Source organism: Nuphar pumila, chromosome 9, assembly GCF_984573655.1.
Source record: "Nuphar pumila chromosome 9, dmNupPumi1.hap1.1, whole genome shotgun sequence".
Lineage (NCBI taxonomy): Eukaryota > Viridiplantae > Streptophyta > Magnoliopsida > Nymphaeales > Nymphaeaceae > Nuphar > Nuphar pumila.
Genome location: NC_143257.1, coordinates 122,766,098 through 122,792,002, shown reverse-complemented (window position 1 = coordinate 122,792,002; position 25,905 = coordinate 122,766,098). Strand labels below are relative to the sequence as shown.

The 25,905-nt window shown below is 36.8% G+C and overlaps 2 protein-coding genes across 3 annotated transcripts; one reads left to right on the top strand and one right to left on the bottom strand.

The window, feature by feature from the left end:
• Positions 1-468: 468 nt before the first annotated feature.
• LOC149829207 (NADH dehydrogenase [ubiquinone] flavoprotein 2, mitochondrial-like) lies at positions 469-18,221 on the bottom strand. Its single transcript, XM_090017964.1, has 9 exons — positions 18,065-18,221; positions 17,891-17,956; positions 5,285-5,401; positions 3,409-3,486; positions 2,493-2,598; positions 2,284-2,330; positions 1,362-1,439; positions 1,213-1,278; positions 469-833 (listed from the first exon to the last, which is right to left on the bottom strand). The coding sequence occupies exons 1-9, from the start codon at positions 18,170-18,172 to the stop codon at positions 726-728; spliced, it is 774 nt and encodes a 257-aa protein (XP_089874090.1). The 5' UTR covers positions 18,173-18,221; the 3' UTR covers positions 469-725.
• A 1,263-nt stretch (positions 18,222-19,484) lies between these two features.
• Positions 19,485-25,123, top strand: LOC149829206 (uncharacterized). 2 transcript variants are annotated; one of them, XM_090017971.1, is made up of 7 exons: positions 19,485-19,682; positions 20,518-20,647; positions 20,767-20,891; positions 22,623-22,761; positions 22,969-23,083; positions 24,472-24,535; positions 24,608-25,123. In XM_090017971.1, exons 1-7 carry the CDS (start codon positions 19,536-19,538, stop codon positions 24,875-24,877), a joined length of 990 nt encoding a protein of 329 aa, XP_089874097.1. In that variant the 5' UTR covers positions 19,485-19,535; the 3' UTR covers positions 24,878-25,123. The 2 variants fall into 2 exon arrangements, with proteins under 2 accessions (XP_089874097.1, XP_089874096.1); XM_090017970.1 differs by having other exon boundaries at positions 24,463-24,535.
• Positions 25,124-25,905: the final 782 nt, after the last annotated feature.

Here is a 25,905-nt window from a genome sequence, read left to right as displayed (position 1 = left end):
TATATGGATAAATCTAGACTTCTTGTGTTGCCCCACCTGCACATGGTAGAACACTGGAGTGATTTTCTTCGGAATTGTCTAGGTCCTTCTCCTTTACTCGAAATTATTGGGGTTGAACTTGCTTTCTACGAAGGAAAACTCTGCTGCAGAGTATCCTTAATGTTGTTTTATGTCGCCTTGAACCAAAAAGATATCAAATATCAAGCATCCTCCATATTGAAGATCATGAAGGACGCATGCATGTGACCAACCATAGGAAGTCTGTGGATTTTGCCATACTAATTCTCAGTGGAAGCTCTGTAGACGCCTTAAAAGCTAAAACGGCAACTGGTAGGCCGAATACTCGAAACCAAGTTGCAATTTATCAAATCTAGCAACACTTTAAACCCTTGCTGAGAAATAACCAACCAATGTTGGAAATATGAATGCCATAGAAATCATGAAAATGCTAAATAGATTAGTCTCAGATGCCAGAAGCTGCAAATCTCAGAGGATATCTTAGCCATTCAAATAACCAATAGACTTGATTTTAGTATTTCAACAGCTTACCACTAGGGCATGCCCCTACACAGAATGAGGAAAAGTTACACAAATTTTTATATCAAGACAGAATTTCCAGCAAAGATCAGCTCTGGGAATCTGTTATTCAGAAAAACGTTCCTTGTGTATCATCATAATACACACAAACTCCCAATAGTTATTTCGAAAAGCAAGCTGCTGCATGTTCAACAGGCATCAAGGTCCCGACAGGGTGGTGGCTTTGGCTCCCCAAGCAGAGTTGTATTGCCTCCTGCTGGACCACTTCTGATACGCTCCGGATTCTGTGTACCAACCTGAAATAACAAGAATAATTAAACCTCATTGAGACATAAGATCTGTTGTTGAGCTTGAAATTGAAAGCCACCAAGAGGTCATGTTAAGACAAACACTAAAAATGACACCAGAATGGTTTTCAAAATAGAGTTCTAACAGCCGAAGGATCAAAGCTATTAAGATGGATGCGCCCATATCACAATATGGTAGTGGTTGAAGGAAACTGCCAATAATCATCCTGTGCTGACCAATCATGAGAAGCATTTACCAAAGGTTTAATTTAAAGTTTAATAAATGTAAATAGAGCCCATCTTCAGCTTAATTCTCATTCAATATGAACAGGTGATATATAGACAAAGGTGAAGCACAATAAACTAGGTCTGGAAAGTATTTACTTACAGGAGGAGTTTCTCCCCTTCTCAACATCTCAACAATCTCAATAGCTCGCTTCGGTGTGAGGTCTTCCTGTACAAAACAGAAAATAGAGATCCACAGGTATTAGCATGTGTACCTAGTTATCATGTAAAGCAAATGAAGAAATTGCATACATAATAGTTGTATGTGTATCCTTCCGAACCCTTGGAGTAGTCAGCTACAGTAATCATTGGAGCATTCACACAACATCCCTGTGGAGAATCAATAATGATGGTCAAAACATGGTACCAGTCACATATGCCTGCTTTAGTGGCTACAATAACGTTCCCTGAATCCAACACCTTTTGCTTTCATAACAGATTTGTCACACATGAAGTTTAACAACTATTAGAAAAGCGCATTCACCACATTCATGGGTTGCCAAGGCTACAGTATGCTATGGCAGGATCATTTTAAACTACATAGATCCAGGCAAGCAACATGGTCACAAGTTATGGTCCAAACTCCAAAGTATGTAAAGTGGGTATTTTCAGAGGCCCAAATTACTTTGTGTTCATACAATTTGACATGGCACAAACAACAGTGTCAAGTTTGTTAGTACTAAAGGCCCAAGTACTCGTGGACACAGCGCGACACTGTGCAAGAGTGCAACCATATGTACAGCTAAGTATGGTCAACACTACGTTGGGTGCAGCCAATATGTACCTGACCAAAAAACCAAATTTTAGAGTCAGGCCATGCTTGACTTACAAGATTGTTCATTTGCACTTCAGCACTTTTTCTTTTTCCTGTATTTAGATAGTTGACATACTTTCCATTTTACATTGTTGACTTACATGGTTAGTTCGTCTGCAACACAATTGTAGAAGTGAACACGTACACACCCTTATAATCATCCTTTTCGAAAATTCATGCTTCATGCACACTGTATCCATGGAGCATCCCATACGTACACCAATGTCCATGTGACGGTTCAAAATAAAGAAACCAGTATTTGCAGCTTTGATCATTTTTAAACATACAAGACATAGATGCCTCATTCCAAAAATGACTAACAGCCCAGTCAAACATATGAAAAGGTAACAAATCTCATACCATACATTCCATTTCGCCAACAGAAAACAGTCCGTCCTTTGTTACTTCTGCAGCATAATATAGTGGATGAGTTAATTGACAAACGACCCATACTTGACAAGTCAATCAAAAACATTATCAGCACCATCATTTACAATCATTGCCATGATGGAACTGGTGATGTTAAGTATAATCAAATGAATCACATATTCTACCATGAAAATACCCACCATTGCGCTTCACACCAAGGTGTTCCAGCAATGCTGCTTCTATTTCACGTGAACCACGTATCATACATGGAGTTGTGCCACACACTAAAAGGTGATATTTACCAACCTACACAATTCACTGAAAAACTAAATTATTCTAATGCAATTGTGTGTAACACTAAAGCAGGTGATATTACTCTCTCTCTCTCTCTCATACATGCACACACATCTAGGGATGTCAATGATACGGGTCTGGGTCAGATATCCAACCAACCCAAACCCATTTGATCGGGTTTAGTAACAGTTTCACATCTGAATAGCTAATCAGGTCAGCTTCAGTATTGATCCATCAAGTTCGGTATCAGATTTGATTTTATAACAGAATCTGAAAGGACATTTGATGTTGGGAAAATTTAAACATTTAAAAAAAAAACACTGGCTGCCCATGCATCCAAAATGTTCTAGAGTGCAATAAATGCACTGAGGCACAATTTTAGAGCTTCAGCCATGTCTTTTCTTTGATACTTTTTACAATTTTTTTTCATAAATGCATAAGTAAAAAGAGTAGAAACTACATAGCCATGCATCCATGTAATAATTGCATTAAGGTTAGCGAATTTTTAGGTAATTTTTTTTTTAGTCTGAACTTGGCCTGAATCTGCTGGTAATCCAATCTGGTTACATATAGATCACATCGGATTAACTAATCACATCCAGGTTCGATACAACTTTTCTTCATCCGAATCCGATTAAGCAATATCTAATTAGGTCGGATTCAGAAATGATTAGAGCTGAACCGAATCTGGCATGTTTACATCCCTACACATATGCACCACACAGACAGGTTTTATACGGTGCCTACACACACAGAGTTTCCATTAGAGGCAGGATCACTGTATTCAGTGAGAAACAAGAGGGGGGCAAACAAAGCAGCTACCTTTGCACGGTTGAACATTGAGTAGAATGTGGCGACCTCATACACACGGATAGGAGCCACTTCAATAATCTTAGCAATCTGGATGACCCCAAAATGGTAAGATTGGAGGTATTGCATGATTTGATAAATAAATAATGGAAGAAAGAAAAGCAGAAAAATATCTAAAGAAGAAATATATGCACCATTTAGTGATTTTTTTTTTGGAAAGAAAAGCAAAAAAGAAGAGCATGTATCACATTGTCCAGATGTTGAGATAAATATCCTAACCCTTAGGCTCTGTTTGGAAACTGGTAGCCAGAGGGAGTTTATGCATTTGACAAGATGCTACCACCTCTAGCTCTAGGAGGTGGTAGTTACCAAATCCATTCTCAAGTGCAAATACAAATTTCCAAATGCATAAACTCCAATCCCAACTAGCATTTTCCAAACATCCACCACCAAGGTAGTTTGACCAAGTTTTTACCAAATACATTAACTCTCATCGCAGCTACTTGTTTCCAAACAGAGCCTTAATCACATTCAATATGATTGTTTATCATTACAAACTAAAATTTTCATGCTTTTCAAGTATTGAACTGTACTCAGGTGTACCATATAGTTGTGTCAAGATGAGGGAACATTTAATAATATAACCTCTTCCATAGATTCAAATTAAGTCTAGCACTCTGTTCAAGTTGCAATCATATTGTGCTACTTTCAAATAATCCTACTGAAGCTATTATTATTCAATCAGTCACCAAGGACGTGTAATCATGAATTGGTGAATTTTACCATGTTAAAGTTAATGATTTTAGATGTGTCATTTATTCTAGGTTTTCTTTGCAGTCTGCCTTCCCCAAAATGCTGCTTTTGAATACAAGTTTTGCAATCGTCTGGACAAATTAGTAACGTAATCAGTTCAGCCAGACACTGAATCTCTGTGAATCTACCAAATAAGAGAAAACCAAGTACTGGAATTTAAAGAGGTATTAAAGATGTCAGCTTCAGCCATCACTCACTTATTTACAATGAGGATGACATGTGGACTTACCCGTGATAGCAATACATGGCAGATAGAACTGATGCTGCATGCTCTGAATAGGCTCAACATAGTCAATTGTATTTCTTATATCCTTAGTTTGAACCGAAATTGGATATTCACTCTTATGAGACTAGCACAGGGACATCTCCCTACAATAAGTTTGAAATTTTTTGGAGAAATTACATAGTTCTGTGTCCTGATAAACTTGCATAACTCCATATTAATATATGGATGATATAATGTGTACGAATCCATCAGTTATGAAAACTATATTAATTTTGATACTCAATTTCTATTAGCTGAACGTAAAAATATTTTGATTCACTGTGCTCATGCGACACATTCTGTATATTTAAAGAGGCTCTCTTTTCAGTCTGAAAAAACTTCAACCTCAACTTTCATCTGTTCCGGTAAGAAACTAAAAGCAATTTCAAATTTAAGATCTGGAGTACTGTCATCCCATTATGGCATGATTAAATGTCCAGGGACTTGGTCCTTTGAAGTCCTTTTTCTACTTGTGCAGGCCAGGTGTACAGTTAAGGTGCTTTACTTTCACTCTTGTTGTCTTTGAACACAAACTTAATTATTAATGATGCCAAAACAATCTTTCATTGTTCTCCAAGGATGTATCTGCAAATCCTCTTTTATGTAGTCCAGAAAACAAGTACAATATTCAGAAATTTTATGAAAACCAACCAAGATTTCAAACACATTCAGCATTTACATTTACAAATGACAGAGAGCAAAAACTACAGGCAACTGAAACTCACTTCAAGGACGTCCCTGTGCCAAAAAGAGAAAACTCTATAATGCAGGTGAAACACTGTTAATTGATGATTCTCATGACCTACATACCGTGTTCATGGCCGATACTGGTATCCAGCCTCCATGCTGTTGTTGTGCAAGATCCAATAGTGGAATAACAGCAGACCTCTTGTAATTGGAAGGATAATGTGATAATATCTCCTTGACCTAAATATATTTGACAAACTTATTATTTCATAGAAAATTTGGTGTTACAATGCAAGAAGTACTTTTTCAAAGAAATACAAAAATCCAGATTGAATCCAAGACATTTTCAAGTAAAAAAAGAAATTGCAAAAAGAAACAATCCTAAACTAGGGATTTTGAACATGAATCCAGACAAATAATTGAACCAAGAATTGTATGCCATAAAGGAAAAATACATAGACAAATAACATATTTCACAAACAATAAGACCATCAATGAACTGCACTCACACAAAGCAATTAGAACCCTTCAGTCAGCATGCTGCTAATTTTTCAAAAAGTGAAACTCTTGATCTAAAACAACCACATTTGTGCTGCTATTAGGCCACAACCAGATCTCCTTTCACTCTCATCTCCTTGTCCTTTCTTTAACAGGTGATGTTCATAGATTTCTCAGCATATATGCATATGAAGATCAGATGCTTTACAATGAGCACTTCTTGAGTAAAAAAATATCTCCCTAAACTGAAAACATTTGGTTTTGTTCTTATTAAAAAAAATTCTTGGTCTTAAAACATATTAAAATTCTATGGTGAGTTGATACAATATCGAAACCCAAGATCGCAAGGAATTCTACCCAACCACGAGAAGAACTAGATCAACTGGAAAGATAACTGGAAATAACAGGAAATTGAAAAAAAGGAAATTCAAGAAAATTGCAGAAATAATTGAAATAAATGGAAATAAACAATGCTTAATTCTAAACTGAACTCCTTTTTATCCCTAGATCTCCCTAATATTTATAGGAGAATCCTAATCCAAGTAGACCAAACCTACCTATTTTTGATAAATATTAATTAAGAAACCTTTTTAACAAGATTTGGCAAATCTAATAAGATGCCTAATGAGTGGAGGAAGAGTACTTTGGTGCCTCTATATAAGAATAAGGGTGATATACAAGATTGCACAAACTATCGTGGTATAAAACTCATGAGTCATACTATGAAGCTTTGGGAGAGGGTGATTGAGTATAGGTTGAGGAAGGTTGTCATGATATCAGAGAATCAATTTGGTTTTATGCCTGAAAGATCAACTATGGAAGCTATACATCTTCTTAGACAACTTATTGAGAGATATAGAGAGAGGAACAAAGATTTGCATATGGTTTTTATTGATTTGGAGAAGGCATACGAAAGAGTACCTAGGGATGTTCTTTGGTGGACAATGATGAAGAAAATTGTTTCTCTCAAGTACATTAGTATAATTAAAGATATGTACGAAGGAGTAGTAACCAATGTCCGCACTTGTGGAGGGGTGACAACCAATTTTCCTATAACGGTTGGGTTACATCAAGGATCTGCATTAAGCCCTTTCCTATTTGCTATAGTAATGGATGAGCTTATGAGATCAATTCAAGAAAATGTGTCGTGGTGTATGTTGTTTGCTGATGATATTGTTTTGATTGATGAGTCTAGAGCTGGGGTTAATGCTAAGTTAGAATTATGGAGACATACATTGGAAGCAAGAGGTTTTAAGTTGAGTAAGAGTAGGACAAAATATATGGAATGCCGGTTTAGTAAGCAACAAAGTAGTGATGGGAGTGTAGTGAAGCTTGGTGAGTAAGAAATACCGGTGGATGATTGTTTCAAATATTTGGGATCTATCATTCAAAAGTATGGAGAAATTGATGGAGATGTAAATCATAGGATAAAGGTTGGGTAGATGAAATGGAAAAATGCAATTAGAGTGTTGTGCGATTGTAGAATGCCATTGCGGTTGAAGGGAAAGTTTTATAGGACGACAATTAGGCCCACTTTACTATATGATACAAAATGTTGGGCTGCCAAGAATGAGTGTAGTTGAGATGCGTATGCTTAGATGGATGTGTGAAAATACAATAAAAGATAAGATTCAGAGCGAGGAGATACGTAAGAAGGTAGGTGTTGCATCCATTGAAAATAAGATGAGAGAGAATCGTTTACGGTGGTTTGGACATATTCGGCAAAGGCCTAATGATGCTCCAGTTAGAAGGATGGAGAAATGAGAAAATATATCAGTTAAAAGAGGTCGGGGTAGGCCTAAGAAGACTTGGATGGAGATGATAGGAAAGGATATGAATGCTTTGAACCTCACCGAGGACATGACATTAGATAGAAATGATTGGAGGAGAATGATTCATGTGGAAGACCCAGAATGATTTTCTTTTTTGGTTCATATCGCCGACCCCAATTATTTTGGGATGAAGGCGTAGTAGTTGTTGTTGTTGTTGTTGTTGTATTAATTAAGAAACCTGCTAATCCTAACAAATTACTAAGTTGGAATATGGATCAAGTTTTGCCTTTTCTCTCTAAAAAAAGGGAATATGGATCAAGTATTTGGATCCAATACCCATTATAAAAGATCTAAATAAAAGAAAATTCCAAAACTATAAAAATATATCTAGTTGGATCTTGTGGACCCGGACAAGTGTCTTCCTGCTCTTGCATCATTAGTCGTTGCCTCTGGAGTAACATAAGGATAAATGATTCAGTAAATGTCCACAATTTTGGAGAGCCATTACTTCATACAACTATCAGCAGTCGAGCATGAATTTTATGTGGACTACAGTGCAGTCTCGTATAAGATTTAGGTATCTTTCTATTGTCCAAAGCAATCTCAAGGAGTAGAGGAAGAAGAAACAAGAGGTGTAATGAAGTATGCAAAAATACAAAACAAGAGCCTCTAAGGACTTACAAGATCATAAACACAAAGTGGACATGCACAAGTCCACTATGGGACAATACAAAAGCCAACAATAACTAATAACAAACATAAAAAATATGTATTTATTGATCAAATGCTTGAGGAAAAGCATTAAAACAAATGGGGACCAAAGGTCCCTATTTATAGAGTACAAGAGAAAGAGGAGGGGCTCCCAATAGTTGTTGGTGTTAAAAATGTAAATATACATATATGTATGTATGTGTATATATATATATATATAACTAACTAGTTAGTGTAGTTAGGATTATTTTTTGGCTTTTTGTTTGGGATAGGACTAGTCAACAGTTGTTGGCTAGTCAATATCATAGACAGTCGTTGGATGTCCAACGACTCTATTTAGAGCCGTTGGACCCCCAACTACTCTCTCTTGAGTCTCATCCCTTCTGTATAAATATGGGGCAAAACCCCACCATATGTAATGCTTCTAGCATGTATTGAAATCAATAAAATATTATTTTGTCTTTTGTTTTTGTCCCTTTAGTGGGTGTCTGTAAGTGAACCTATTTGTGGTTCTTTGTATGTTCATTTTGGTATTTTGGTGAAACTCTTTCGAGTGTCCACTTTCGATGATTTAGTGAACATCTTTGGAGGAACTCATTTCTTTACATGGTATCAGAGCTTGGTAATCAAGCTGAAATTGTTTTTGGTGCATTGGAAAGCATGTCACTCCAAATTTGAAGTGTTGAAGCTTTCTTGCAATCCCTATTCAAGTGCTAGTAAGATTGTGATTGTGTTTCAAGTAATAGATTGGCGGTGCTTGCTTGGTGAAGGAGTGTTCGTGCTCTTGATCGGTGGTGTTTGCTTGGTAATGGAATGCTCATGATCTCCACCTTTGCTCTTGTTCTTTCCTCTCTTCTTTTTCTCCTCTCTATTCTTTTTCTTTGTCTTTGCCCTTGTAAAAATGGATGACAATGAAAATGTTACCATAAAACCCATCAAGCTCAATTATTCAAATTATGTAATATGGGCTTCAATCATGAAACACCTCATATGGGAGAAAGGGTTGTGAGAATTAGTGGATGAGTCCGATTCGGAACCCTAGTTAATTCTTTCTAAGATAGAAGGAAAAAAAGAATTACCTCTTACATGAGTGAAAAAGACCATACTATGAACACTAATGAGAAAAAATGAAAAGAATAGAGAATAGAGCATGCCAAATTATGTCTTGCCTCATTAATAGTGTTGATATCAAGAAGTACTCGAGTTTAGCTAAATTTGAACGTGCAAATAAAACATGGGACTATCTTAAGAGAATGTATTTTCTTAAACATATTGCAAACATATGCAATTTGCAAGACAAAATACATATTATGACTCAAGGAGAAAAAAGTATTAAAGAATACTTTAGTGAGTTGTCCGACCTTTGGAACGAGTTGGCTCTTCTTGAGCCTAGATGGCATTGTCTCGAAGACAAAGAACTCTGCCAAAGACAAATTGATGTGGAGCATTTTTATCAATTCATCAATGGTGTAAGACCAGAGTTTGAGTCTACCAAATCAGCTTTTCTTCATATACGGAAAGTCTTCTCTATTGAAGATACCATCGAAGAGCTAAGTATGGAGGGAAATAGACTAAAAAAAACATCTAAAAATGATGATGACTCGGTTCTAGCCGTATCTAGACCGAAAAATTATGTTCGCACCTACAAACCACCACACTATAGGAAACCAAATGATGAACTATGGAAAGCAAGGCAATGAGTATGAGAGAAAGAAAGTTATTTGCTACTATTGTCGTGAACCAAGACATGTGAAAACATATTTTTCTAAATTGAAGAAACCTTATAAGAAGAAAATTTTCTCTGTTGGACCTCGTCAAGAGCCAAGTGATGTAAAAATCACATAAGATACATCCATTGGAAACATGTCCTTGACACAATAGTAGAGGCTCTTCAACCTCTACTCAAAAGAGCATCATCAACAACTGGAGTCACAGTTTCTTCCTTCTGCTTCCCAGATCCCAGTAAATCTATTTTGCTTCTTGACTCAAGTGTCTCTTTTCATATGACACCAAAAGGTGATATGTTATCCGAATGTCATAACTCAAGTAGATCAAATGTGTTTACTGCAAATGAAACATCTCTTGAGATAAAAATAATAGGAAAATTTGAAAATATTTCACAAAATTTAAAAAGATTTTCTATTCTAAAAGTTAAATTTAAATTTTTTATCTGTTTCTCAACTATCTGACCATGGGTGTAATGTTTCATTCTCCTCTCGTGGTTGTCGAGTGCAAGATCGCCAATCAGGAAAGTTGATTGGGGAAGGCCATAGAGGAGGCTTGTATTACATGGATCTTTTGAAAATACCCAAGAATATATTTTGTTGCAATGTTCAGAAATTAGATTTGGACTTACGACATAAAAGACTTGGACATCCTAGTATATCCAAGATTCAGTATTTTTTAAAAATAGATTTTTTTTTGTAATTCTGAAAATTGTATTCTTGAAAAAATGAAGAGATTACCATTTTAAGAAAAAACCTTTGTTTCTTTTCGACCACTTGAGTTAATATATTCAGACTTTTGGGGCCCAACACCTGTTATATCCAATGGTGGTTTTGTATATGATTTTACGAGACACACTTGGATGTATTTCCTTAAACACAAGTCTGAAGTTTTTTAACATTTTCAGATATTTCACAATTTGGTCAAAAACCAATTCAAGAATGATATTTTCATCGTTTGCACTGATTCAGAGAGAGACTTTTTATTAAAAGAATTTAAAGACTCCCTAGATTTAAATGGTATCACAAATCAAAAATCTTGTCCTTACACCCCTCAACAAAATGATTTAGAAGAAAGAAAACATAGGTATATTATAGAAACAACAAGAACTTTGATTATTACAACCAAGTATCTAAAGAATTTTAAGTTGAAGCCACATTAACTGCGGTTTATCTTGTTAACATCTGCTTCTTTGAAAAATGCATCTCCTATTGAAAAAAAATTCAAATAAGTCCCCGGTTACTCTACATTGAGAGTTTTTTGGTATAAATGTTTTGTTTTTACTGATAAAAATGACAATCTATCTTCCCGTGCTATTCCTTGCATCTTTTTAAGGTATGCAAATAATAAAAAAAGCTATAGATCTTTTGACATTAAAAATAAAAAGTTATATGTTTCTTTCAAGGAATGTGCCTTTTTTAGAAAAAAAAAATTGAAATTGAGAAAACTAAAGAAATAACTAAGTATTCTTTTTTGTTGGATCTAATTTCAAAGATTGATGATTGTGATCTTGATCTTGATGAAGATCAGGAAGTTAGAAATGATAAAGTAAAGAAGAATCATATAATAATGAGATAAGTGAAGAAAAATCTCATAAGGATCAAGATTGTATCCAATATTTCAGGCGTAGTAATTTTGAATATCCATGTGCTCTTGAAAATATATCAATGATGAAAACTATGTAAAAATACAAACTAGAAGGTCATCTAGGGCATCAAACCCCCCTAAAAAAATTGTGTCTTATGAGTCTTTTTCACTCAAGTATCAAGCTTACATCACATTAATACATTCATATATAGAACCCTCCAACTATGCTGACGCAAAGGAACATCCTGAATGGGTAGAAGCCATGAGAGTAAAATTAGACGCCTTAAAAAGGAGAAATACTTGGACTGTCCAAAATATTCCCTCAAGAAAGAAACCTATAAGTTGTCAATGGGTATATAAAGTTAAAACCAAGAGTGTTGGAACTCTTGAAATGCATAAAGTTAGATCAATTGCGAAGAGGTATTCCCAAGAATATGAAATAGATTATGAGGAAACATTTGCACTAGTTGTTAGGATGACCACTGTTATGACCTTAGTAGTCCTTGCCTCTCTGAAGAGATGACCTATATATCAAATGGATGTTAAAAATGCATTTTTTAATGAAAACTTGGTTGAATAAGTCTATCTGGAAGCACCGCTTGGTATAATTATTTCTAAAGGAAATGCTCTTCATTTAGATAAGTCCTTGTATGGCCTTAAAAAAGCACTAAAAGCTTGGTATGAAAGATTTAATTAAGATATACTTAATATTGGATTGCAATCTTGTCTGACTGACAAACTTTATTTGTTAAGATTTCTGATGCAAGTATTATTATTCTTCTCCTCTACATGGATAACATGATCATCACAGGAGATGGCAAACAGGGAGTTAAACACATTAATAAGCTTCTCAAAACACATTTTGAAATGACTGATTTGGGGTTTTTAAAATATTTTCTTGGTATAGAAGTAGCTTATTCCTCTAGAAGCTATTTATTGACTCAATCTAAATTTGCTCTAGATATTATTGCTAGGTCAAGTATCTCAGATGATAAAAAGGTTGACACTTCCAAAGTTGTAAATATCAAAATAAAGCTTGATGATGGAGAACCACTTGACAATCCAATACCGTACCCGATAACTTATCGGGGCACTATCTTATCTCTCAATTAGAAGACCTGACATAGTGCATGCATTCCACACAACAAGCCAGTTTAAGCATGCTCCCTCTTCTGTTCATATGGGAACAATTTTACGTATTATTAGATATATTAAAACTTCTATTTTTTGAAGACTTTTCTTGTCTGCTTCTTCATCATTAGATTTAACTGCTTAGTTTAGTTAGGATTATTTGTTGGCTTCTTGTTTGGTATATGACTAGTCAATAGTTGTTGACTAGTCAACATCATAGAGAGTCGTTGAAGGTCCAATGGCTCTGTTTAGAGCAGTTGGACCCCAACGACTCTTTCTTGAGTCTCATCCCTTGTGTATAAATATGGGGCAGACCCCCACCATATGTAATGCTTCTAGCATGTATTGAAATCAATAAAATATTATTGTCTTTTGTTTTTGTCCCTTTAGTGGGTGTCTGTAAGTAAACCTATTTGTGATTCTTTGTGTGTTCATTTTGGTATTTTGGTGAAACTCTTTTGAGTGTCCACTTTCGGTGATTTAGTGAATATCTTCGAAGGAACTTATTCATGATATTAGGAACGAAAAACACATTAGAAAGACTTGAAGAATTAGAGCCCGATAAACAACTGACACATTTTCAATATAAGTGATGGAATGATGAGTCCTATCTCCCGTTATGATATTATCTTTACCATAATAGGAATCAACTTAAGAAACTTACCTTCATCACACGTGATGTGATTAGCAGCCCCAAAATCAACATACCACACTCCTTGTTCATTCTACTTCAAATTAAACCTAGCAAGAGCAACAAATAATAATTACTTATCAATGGAAAATTATCCTTCACCACTGCTTTGTCTACTAGCCGGACCCCAAATTCATTCTTTACTTGATTCTTATTTAGTGTTGCTTCAAGATTGTACTTAAAATCATCTTTAAATCAACAATTTGCTTTAATGTGTCATGGTTTCTTGCATATAAAACATGTGAGAATAGGATGACGTCCTTAAATAGTTGTGTTGGGAGGAACATTAGGTGTGGGAAGAATGCATCGTCCTCCATGATTACTTCTAAGACCACGTCCCTTACCTCTTTTGAATGATCCTCCCCCTCTTTCACAACCATGTGATACATTAGTGACAAGAACTTCTTGAGAATCATTAGAAGCTCGGAGTCTCCAATAAAGGTCATTTCATAATGAAGCAACTTAGCCCTCAGGTCATCAACAGTAAGTGGCAGTTGTGAATACTGCAAAGTAGTGAAAAGAACATGATAGTCTGGACTGAGACCGGTGATTGCCCGACACTTCATACCTAACCATGGCAAGTTGATCAATGATACTTTTCATTTTGTAACATCGAACATTTCTTGAGTATCTGAAACTCTTTCAAGAACATGACTTTGGATTCTGATATCTATGAATATGTCTGGACTAATTTGGTCCAAAGCTGCAAGGTTGTGCAATCATTAAGTATTTCAATGAGAACCGCCTGCGACAAGGTAAAAGTGATGTATGCAACCAAAGCCTGATCTTTTTTCATCCATGAAACAAATTCCGGATTTCTAGCAAAGACCAATGAGACCACAAGTACAACCCTTTTGTCAACCTTTTCTTCCTTGAGAATATACTCTGGTGGAGGGATGATGGACCCATCAAGATGCCCAGAGAGATATTGGCTCATAATGAAATGAGTTATTTGCCTCTTCCAAGTTAAAAAATTTGAAGTATTCGATCTTCATAAACTAGTTGAGGCAGGAATGTAGAAGAGAGAGAAGGCTCAAAATTGGGATCCATGAAGATAGAGGAATAAATCGGGCAGCAGAAATGAAACAAATAAATGGCTCTACCAGTCGAGACAACTCAAAAAGAAATAACCCAAAGCTTGACCAGATCTGCACTTTTTTATAGATCAGGATTTTGTAGTGGCCACACACAAAAGCTAGAATTAGATCAGCTAATCACAGGTTTCTGATCACTAACCATGCATCAATGCTAAAAAATGTATGACGTGACGAGATGGTAGTAGACCCAAAACAAACAAGCCAGAATAAGAATCAGATTAGGACAGGGGCTGACGACAGAATCAGATTAGGGCAGAGAAGCAATGACGTCAACGAAACAAGAATAAGAATAAGAGAAAGAAAAATCAAACTCAGTTTGATATAGTGATGACATCAAAGACGAATAATGCAGCCAAGTTCAATATTAGCAATACCACCAGCAAGAAAATGTAATGAAACTATTGGAATCAGCAGGTAATATATTGAGAAGGAAGAATCAAACAAAAAGTGGGACAAATTATGAAGCGATAGGAAAAGAAAGAACTTGGAGAGAGAAGAAAGAAGAGGAAACTTGGAGAGGAAGCAAATAGGAAAAACCCAAGATCTCTTAGAGCATACCTCGATACGTCGATCTCTACTCTGATACCATATAAGATTTATGTAACTTTCTACTGTCCAAAGCAAGCTCAAGGAGTAGAGGAAGACGAAACGAGAGAGAAGTGTGCTGCTGAATCACGATTCCAATGAGGAGATCACATGAACCTTTCCATTATGTATTGAAAGCAATTACAATACAACATATGAAAAGTTACAAAACTGCCCAATATCTAATACAATACACAATTATAACTAAAGGGCAATATTGGAAATAATAAAGAATATAATAAAATACACAAAAACATCCGGAATATGAATCTGGTTCTGGGTCCAAAACCCAGATACATCAACGTTATCTCTCAAGATCTGGTATGCATCAAAATCAGGTAACGCTCCAATAAGAAGAGACAAAAAGGGGAACACTTTGAAAGGAAGAGGAACTAAGAATTAAAAGCCACGTTCCATTTCACCGATATCCATGGCCATACACAAACTAGTATATATGTGCATTTAGCAATATTCTGCAAAAATGTGCTTCCTGATACATGTTAAAATGATGTAATCCCACAAAAAGTGATCATGATAGATCTGTTCCACTCTTCAATTAGGCAAAAACATAATTAAATACACAATTCATTATGTTTTATAGACAAGTCTATAAGCTTCCATTCAACACTTCCTATCGATATAGAGTTCAAGAATCAAAGCATGGCAGCATAGTGATAACCAGCATTTGCTGTCATAACATCAGCAAAAAATATTGTAGGCTGCATCACTGGGAGGTGTAAATAGATATTCATCCAGACTCTTCAAGTATTACAGGAATTTTCTAGTTTTACTAGGACATAGCCCCACTTTAGAATTACTGCATCAAGAATGAGACATTAAATTTGTAACTTATAGCACACGATGAACATGTGCCTAATGTGATAGTCATCAAATCTTGCAAGAAATGGACTCATCATATATTTATACTGCTGAAAAAATGAATAAAAAGGACAAAATCATGCAGAAATACCTCTGCCTTGTCCAGATTTTTCAAGAATATCCATTTGTAGACCTTGTGTTGTATCAAGTCTCTTGAATTGGACATACTAGGAGCATTGTCAGTGAGATGTTATCTTGTCAAGTAATCAGGTTTGCCAGGTCTAGGTAGCACTGTAGTAGAACCTACATTCTTCTTAATGGCAGACTCTTTTCACATGGTGCACACAAATGAATCAACCACCATTGTGTGGCCTTGGCACCATGAAGATGGCAGAGCTCTTTTCCTTTGCTTTTCAAGCTACTTTGGAATTACATTTGAGCCTCTATCAATGCCAACTGTGTCTTCTCATGCAGTATTTCATGCTTGTTTTATTAGAAGCAGCAGACAATGTGTTTCTTGATTGAAAACAAACAGAAAAATGGATTTGTAATCATGAATCAATATTTTCAAGTTCAATGATGAAAATGGTTCCTTTGCCAGTTTCAATGCCCTTGAATTGTGTGCCTGAGTAGAGCATGTAAAACTTCAGACATAACAAGATAATAAAGATTTGAACTTTAAAAACCTGAGTCTCTTAAGCCATTCAAGAGAGCTAGAACACTAGTTAGCCTGTGTCATTGCTTGGCTATATGAACAAGATTTTTAATATTTCAGTCAGTCCGTATCTAATTCCACTACTGGTTCTCTCTCACACATTCCTGGTGATTTTACACCGCCACGTCCATCAACCGATAACAATCAAAACATTTAGCCCTTAGACCTATCATCACATTTCCAACAAGTGTTGTTAAAAACGCACCTCAAGGCTCAAAAAGCGCACCTCGCCTTGAGGCGAGGCCCTTTGTGCCTTGGGGCGCACATAAAGTGTAAAGTTAGTGAGGTGCATGCCTCATGGTGAGGCGCACCTCAGCCTGAGGCGTGCGCCTCATTTTTTACAAGTCAGATGGGGGTCAAAGCCCTCATTTGACAAAAAAGGGAGGAGGCCCCGACTGATTAGGGCCTACCCCTCTCGTCTCTCACTCTCATCTCTTGCCCTCTCTCTCGTCTCTCACCCTCCTCCCTCTCTCTGTCGAAAAGAAAAAGAAGAAGAAGAAGAAGAAGGTGGTGTTGCCCTCCCTCTCCCCTCCCCCCCTCTCGTTGTCTCCCTCTCTCTCTTTGTCTCACCCTCTCTCGCTCTCCGTCTCTCCCTCTCTCCTTGTCTCCCCCTCTCTCTGTCTCACCCTGTGATCTTTATCTGATCAATTTGACCCCATGGATGTGTTCAACATGGTATTTTTAGGAAATCACAATTTGGATCAAGCTGTAATGATGTAAATACATGATTTTTTCAATTGTGAAATGTTGGTATGTTGCATTTCTTTTATTTATTAATTTTATTTCTATTTTTACATATTTTTAAAGGAATTTTTTAAGTTTTTTTTTAATTGAGGCTTCCGCTTTATGCCTCAAGGCTTACACGTAGCTTCAGTTTTTGGTGGAGCGCTACGCTAAGCCTCAATGCTTTTCACAACATTGTTTCCAACAGAAACACAATCTAAACTTGTGCGGCAACAACTTGTCAATCATTAGCATCTCATGCGAATAAGTATGGGAAGCCATTATCAGTTACTAATCATAACTTATCAACGCAAAGATTGAAGATCACATAAGCAAGTAACTATGCACCCACTTAAAAAATCCAACAGACCCATCTCCACTGACCAACCACACAGAAAATTCATCATATCAAATAGTCAAAATTACATATGCGCCAGTCCCCAATCTTTTCAAATGTTCTAAGTCTCCAATTACATGTATAATTCCACTCAAAACGGAAAATTTTGAAGCACCCACGAAAAGAGAAACCTGATTTGTAATCCTATCGTAAAATTAACAATTTCCACCACCAAACCGACCATCAAAACATCGAGATTCATCATAATCAACAAATTTGGATTAAGATACCGAAGTAAATGATCAAGAAAAAGAAAGAAAAGGGACGGAATCGATTACCCTCTCCTTGTTGCCGTCCGTAAAATCCCACAGAATGTCGGGATTGTTGTCCGGAGAGTCTATATGCTGAAATGAGAGCGAATCAAGAGATACCCACAAGCTCTTTTAAAGCAAGGATTGAGAAAATGAGAGAAAAAATCTATTTGGGAATCGAGGGATGGGGGAAGAGCTCACGTAGTTCAACGCCGTCGAGAAGGAACGGGAGATCTGGGGAGGTTGGATCAACGACCGACGGATCTGAAGGAGTCGCTTGCTAGCATTTCTGGACGCCGTCGCGAACATGGTGAAGAGAGAGAGAGAGAGCTCCCGCCGTTCCCTCCCGGAATCGTAACTATCGATTGAGGCCATTTTGGTCATTTAAAATACGCAAGGTGCCTGCCTCGCAGGCTCGTACCTGAGCCGGATCCTGAGTCGGTTCGGGCCGGATTATAAGAGACCCGAATCTAATTGGGGTCCAAAGTCAAACCCAGATCAATATTTGGGGTTCGGATTGGGGTTTGAGTATGACTACTAAATTATGAAGCCATATTGGTTATAAACTAGGTTGGGTATAAATCGGTCAGGTTATAAGTCGACCTTTATCCGGGTCTAAAATTAGGCCCACACCCAAACAGGTAAAACACGTTTCTGTTTGGTACTGAGTATGAATCTGGGTTGAGTCTTTACGGGTTTGAGTATGAGATCGGTTGGTCCATAACCATTCGGGTATAAATTGGTTTATGTTCATAGAAGGGTATTCAGGTTGGGTTTGATTTGATATGAAACAAATTCAGTTCAAAACTATGATTTACAAACCATAATATTGATCACAAAGGGCTCGGTTCATCTGCTAGGGACGTCACATGTTCGAAACTCAAGATGGCATTCCTTGCAGCAAGATTGAAGCTGAGTGTACTCCCTAGAAAGGACCTTAAGGGTTTTACCAACCGAGGCCAACCAATATGCTGTTGGTGATGGAAGGTTTGTATTTGGGGATTATCTCTCCCTTAACAAAACTTTAATGTTCATAGTCAACGATAGGTGGCTGGTTGGGCTTAATTTAGGGTGGACAGGGTTGAGCTATGAATTTATTTGGTTTTCTAATTGGTAGGGATGTCAATGTCGGATTTGTATGGAAAAAGATAAAATGAAATCGGATCTAACTTAATCAAATTTGGAGTCAGATGAAAAAAAGTTAATATCGAATCTGGATCTGATTAGCTTAAAACCCGATATTTACACTTAATCAGTTCAATTTTTAGTTGATTTCCTTGTGGGACCCATGTACCTTGTTTCAATTGTTGCATGATTTCCTCAATCGATCACCCAAGCAAGACGAGATCTTTTTTTTTCTACCACCGACCTTTGCAAACTTCACACATCAACCCTCAAATCAACCACTTATGTGGGTAGATCCATGAGTCAGATTTTTTTGATGTTTGGTTGGCCATGAGTCAGATTTTACAAATTGCAGAATTAAAACGCACTTGCGTCAAAACTCCCCATATCCAAACGCTTCAAAAAGAGGGAGAGAGAGAGTTATTTTTTCTTGCAGAAGTGAAAGTTGAAACGCCTCTGCGTCCAATCATCGCTAATCCAAACCCTTCAAATCCGAAGAGAGAGAGAGAGAGAGAGAGCGAGAGAGAGAGAGAGAGAGAATTCCGTGATGGCGCACGGGGGGTACGGGAGGCGGAGGGTCGCCCAACGGGGACCCGTCAGCCGGCGACCGAGGGGCCTCGCCCCCGAGAAGAAGCCCAAGTCCGTCTCCCTCAAGAACCAAATACGATCAGTCGAGCGCATTCTTCTTCGGAAGGTTCGTCCGAAAACGCCAATTCTAGGGCTCCTCTTTTCCCCCTTCTCGTTCGGGGTTGCCGAAATTATCTTCTTCGCGATTCCTTTGTTGGGTTTTTGTTGGTGTTGTACATTTTGTGGTTTTTTATCGGAATTCCGTCTTTCTTCTGTTATTTTTGGACCAATTCGACGTGGGTAGTCTGGTTTCTATATTATCAGTGCTAGGGTTTAGGGTTTTCGCTTGTTGGTGGAACCCTCTTTCCTTTTCTTCTAATATTTTATGAGTTTTCGTCTTTCGTGTTCAAATTTAATCGAAATTATATGTGGATCAGGATTGGGACATCGACGTAATGGTTGTGTTCATTCGGGGATTGTTTGGAAGTACCCATATTTATCCAGGAAAAGGGGATACACTTCGATATAGTATCGTGCTTCATTCATTTTCCTAGATTATCTCATTTCTCTGGATAAGTGGGTTCACCCAAGTACGCTTATACATTACTTGCATTTCTCTGGTTTAATAATTCGAGATGTTAAATGAAAATCTGAAGATATTGCGTTGAGCTTCAGTTATTTTCCTGGATTATCCCATTTTCTGGATAAGTCGGTGCACCCAAACACACAGATATCTTGCTTCATTTCTTTGGTTTAATAACTCATGATATTGGAGACAAAATATGAATTTGTTTGTTCGTATCTGTTGACATGCCGCTTATACAGGCACTTGATTCAATGTTGGACTTCCAATATTGTACATAGGCAGGAGTAATAGCATTTTTTGGTAAAAAAATTATGTGTTTGAAGTTCTTATTTTCTTTAGAATTCATTGATTGATTGTCCTTCATTAATTGTCATAGAACATTCCAGTTGAAGTTAGGGATGCTCAGGAAAAGAGATTGGAAGAACTAAAAAACCAACAGGAGATTCAAAACCGTTCTGTGATAGAGCATAAATTGTCCTTACGGTACCGTCGAGCAAAGTTTTTTGGTATGTTTGTGTTTTCCATGGACACTGTTGTAATGTTAATTTGGTCTATCCAATTATTTGAATGTGTTCTTTTGTGTGTTAAAATTTTCCATTTTCCCATTCTTTTTTGTCTGAAACAGAGAGAAGGAAAATAGAGAGAAGAATACGGAGGTTGGAGAGATTGCAGAGAACAGCTGATCATGTTGCACTGGAGCAAATATCTCAACAACTTTCCCAGCTGAGGGAAGATCTTGAATATGTTAGGGTAAGATAATGCTGTAGAGTCTGTAGACATTCATGTGACTTTTGGGATTGCAAATTGCTGGATCTGATTAGGATCTCACTAGCCATGCTTTGGTAGTATAGTCTCAGTGCAGTTTTTTTGGGTCAGATCTTTTCCCCTGTATTTATTCTCTAAGTTTATTGGATATTATGATTATCTAATTGGAATGGTGACATTACTAGTGGTAAAGGGTGCCTTCTTTGCAATTTGTTCCACATAGCTATTATGATGATGCATGTGGCTGAAAATATGTATGTTACAATGAGTATCTGGAATGGAAAGAAAGGTGAGATACAAAATTGACAATATTAAAGACATTTTAAGAGTTGGCTTTGTTAATTTGAGTTCTGTTATTTAAGATTGAAGGAGCTAGAAAAGAAAAATATAAAAGAGAATGAGATTGTGGAGGGATGACCTCAAAATGGGAAATGAACTCCTAATGTCCACGTGCTGAAGAAGAAATACCCTTCAGTTTTCTTTTGGGTAATTGAGAAGCTGAGCGGAGATGCTGAGATACAGCAATCTTAGCTTAGGAAGCTCTGAGTCATAGTGCTACCCTCACTATTGCCTACTGTTCAAGCTCTTACAAGTGATATTGAACCACAAATACATTGGATTATGCCATAAAATTTTGTATCTCTATGTTTTGGATATTCTTTTACAGGAATGGTCATGTGTTCTCACTTTGTTTACTCCTTGTCCATTCTTGTAACAAGTTCTGACTGTTTTCCTGTTAAAGCTTGTAGGTGGAACCGAGGAAAATTTAGAATTTTATGGTTTTCTAGGACTATTCTATAGGTATCATCGTTTGATAAGGTTTCTCTTATATCCTGTGATATAGCAAGATCTATTTCTCTAATTTTCCTTGTTTTACACCAGTAAGTTCTCTAATCCTGAAAAAATTGTACAGGTTAATATCCATATTTCATATATTTGTGACCTATGTTGGGATCATGAGCTTGCAATGTACATAGGTCATAGAAATATTTTTGTCTTCTTTTACATTCCTGGCTATCCTTATATTTCTCAGCTTAATTTTAAGATCACTGTCTTAAGTTCTTAACCTTCATTTTGATCAAGCACAAATCTGGTCATTCTGTAATGCAGATCACAGGCAGTTGCTGTTGGTCTGTTGTACAATCTACTTTGAGAAGTTAATGGACAGATAATTGATCAATTAGACTTGTTCTTATCAGTGATGTAACAGGTTCAAATTTGTTTGGACCTAGCTACATACATGACTTAATTGGAACTGGACTTATTGGATTCAGATTTGTATCCACACTTGGACTTGGGTTGGGTGACTGCCACCACATCCAGCATAACGTGATGTGTCTTCTTACTGGACCTAGAGTTAACATTTGACTGGGTTGAATCATTATTTGAACTAAGATTCCACTTTCATGGTTGAGAAATTTCACATATGCTAGGATGCTTAGTAACCCGATCAAGTGGAAGGGGGTCAGTGTTACTTACAAATCAGGTCATACCATCCATATTCCTGGTTGTTATGCTGGGTCATCCTATGAGCTGTTATAGCATGTTCTTTCAATGCTCTGTTGTATTTGATGGAAAGAGTTAACTCATCTATAATCTGTTTTTGTTCACTGAACCATATCTTCTTTCCAGAAGGAAAAAAAAGTAGAATAAAAACCAAAATGTGCTTTCAGTAAGGAGTTCTATTGGCATTTATTTGTTCTTCTTGAACTGCAGTTCTTTCCCAAGGCAGAGAAGTATGTGTCTTTATTTATGGGAGGTGATGATGTGGATATAGTTGATAAGAGGAACAGATTACGCAAGCAAATCAAAGCTAATCTCCTGGCTGCTGCAGCTAGTGGAAAGGATTTAGAAGGTTGTTTTTACTCACAGTGCCTGAAGCCCTTCTTCACATTCTCTTAATCTATTTTTATCAGAAATGATCAATTGTGCCATGCTGAACTGTGAACGCCTCACTATTAGCCATCTATTTTATGTGTTATCGGTCTCTTGATAATCACATTTCTTCCATTTTACTTGTTTCAAAGGCCTCGTATCAAGTCGACCAGTTACTTATTTACAGAAACAGGAAGTGATGATGATGGCCCCTTGGATGTCAGTGAAGATGACTGTTTCTTGAGTGGGAGCTCCAGTGATGAAGCAGATGCAGATGATGAATGGACAGACAGAAGTACAAGGTATTTGTTAATTATTCCCTTTGAGGAGCTTTAGGATGCATAATTTTAGTTTATGGAACATTCTGTTTTTTTTCCTTGGTGGAATCTCTAACTGGACTGTGGTTTCAATTCTTCATTTTTGGGAAGTGGAAAGTTACTGTAAAATGTAGTATAAGTGTGAAATAGTGCTGCATTCTGAAGATCAGAATTGAGTGATGGTATAAATAAATGTTGTCAGTAACGTTGCAAATTGGCCTGAATTGGCCGATTTGTATTGTGTCGGCCAGAAATCGATACAAAACCAAGCTGATTCAGCTCATTTTTAATTATTATTTAAAGATGTTTTCAAATATTTTTTTAATATTATTTTAATATTTTGTGACACATGTCACCTTTTGGTTAAAAATTGGCCAATTCAGTTCTATTCAGTTCAGAATTGGAATCATCCGATTCCCTGAATCCTTTTGAAAAATGATTCAGTGTTGATACCAATTCTGACAACATTGGTATAAATGAGGAAGATAGACATACTTTTGGAATCTTGTTTAAAATCTATGTTAAAATCTTCTCTCTCTCATCAATCTGCTAGGGTATGGATTCATTTTAGTTTGATTTCACAATTTGTGGAACAGGAAGCTTGCAGTTTTTTATTGTGGAACAAATGAATAAAACGGAGAATAGAGAAAACTGAAACATCCATGGAAAAGACATGCTTTGAAATTGTGTATATAGCTTCCCATCTTATGATTATTAACTTTGCACATGATGGTCAATTCACTTGAGGGACTCACAATGCAGGTTGTAAAAATATAACTCTGATCCTGTGCCTAAAACTGGCCGTGAGTGGATTTATTTATCATCCAGTGCTTCTGTATATTCTGCTGCATGCCTGGTTCATAATGCATTTACCTGAATTTTACCTGTAGATATTTGTATTGAGAGATATGGTAATGAAATCTTTTGCAGCTGTCACAAGATTGAGTATACTTTATACGAGGTATAACACATCTGCTTTATATGGTTTGATGTTGGATTTCTCGAGTCTTGTGCTTTTCTTTGATATCCACCACATACTTGAAATGTGCTTACGAATTTGCTCAACTTCTTATCTGATGAAAGTTGTCAGACCCCTCAGGGGCTTGGCTTGGTGCAACCTGCCATTGCTTAGAAAGGCTTATTGTCTCGTGGACCAATACCTCGTGACACTATTTTGTTTCCTTGTCTGCTTCACCAAATGAAATCTTTAAACATGAACTTGTAAACTTGGTGAGTTTTGTGTCAGTAGTACTTGACTGTATGTATGATGCATGTGAATCCTAGGCCAAGTTGGTGATTTGCACTTCAGGTTTTTTTGTGCACTTCTTCCTTGCTTACAATCTATTTGGATATATCTACTGCAGTATGTACAGGGAGCATGCTTCAGGTGCCTCAGGGAGAGCAGCTTCGGGCATGTCAAGTGATGAGAAGAATCAGGTTTCTTATTAGTTATGTGAGTTATATTCTTAAGATAATAGTAGTATCTTACTCTTTTTTGTACTTATACAGAGACAGATCTGTGTACGGACTTTAATGCCCCCACCAAGGCCTCGTTTAGCAAATTGTGGTGGGTTTTCATGCTCATCAAGCAACAATACGTCCATGGAAGTAGTAGAGCCTTCTTCGTCCAGCAATACTTCACAAAGCCATCGCCAGCCTTCCTCCAATACTAGGGGTTCTTCAAAATCCTTTACGGGCCTTAGCAGCAATCTTAGTTCAAATTCTGATGCTCATAAGCCCAGAAGAAAACGTCGTCCAAATAAGAGGAAACAGGCTTAAAGTTCAGTAACTTGAGCAAGTATTGCAGATGCGATTACACTGTCAATAAAGTTTTCATTTGAGTTTGATCTTTTTGTTGGAGCATCAGTTGATTGTTATTTTGGGTTCCCTTCGTTGTTCAAGGGGGAGTGGTTATAATGTTTCCTCTTTTTCACCTTATTTTGTTCCCTAAATACAAAGTTAATGATCTGTTTTGCTTCTTGTAGTGATATTTCTTTTTGATCAATGAGTTGTCTTTTATTTTCTCGTCTTTTTCTCCTCTCCTGTATTATAAACTCACACAATGTAGTTTTTTTCAAGATTCTGATGCTTCAAGACCTTTTGGGCTTTCATGAACAATGGGTGAACCTTATTCCTTCTCGGTTTTGACCAATGGGACCCCAGGAAAATGGTTTTATAGTTCCCACGGGATTGGTCAAGGGGACCCGATTTCCCCATATCTTTTTGTGGTAGTCATGGAACTTCTTCATAGACGTATATGGGATGCAGTGGAAAAGGGCGACATTCTCATTCCCAAGTGTCCCCATAACTCTGCAAATTTCATCCCTATTTTTTGCTGATGATGCCTTATTTGTGTGTAAGGCGCATAAGTCTATCACATCCTTGGGTTCTATTTTCCAGTTGTTAGAGAAATGTGCTGGAATGCGTGTTAACAACATTCAAGTCTCTTTTCATACCCATCAATATTTCTCAACATTGTTGTATTTATATATGTATGTATATTTAGTATATATATATATATATGTATATTGTATTTAAAATGTATTTTTATTTCTTTTTTTTTATTGTTTTTCTAACTAGCTGTTTGCGCCATAGTCCATCGCCGGGGCGCTCTTTTACAGACAGTAACCCTAGTCTTTCTGTCTGTAATTTGTTGTTATAGATCCCTAAGCTAGGAGATCGGATTGTGTGGCGGCAGAGGCCACCTGATGTATTTTCATCTAACTTCCTTTGTAACGTGAGGGTGACCTTAATTCCCCCGGATCTGCTTATGGAAAAAAAAAGAAAATGTTTCTCATCTGGACTAG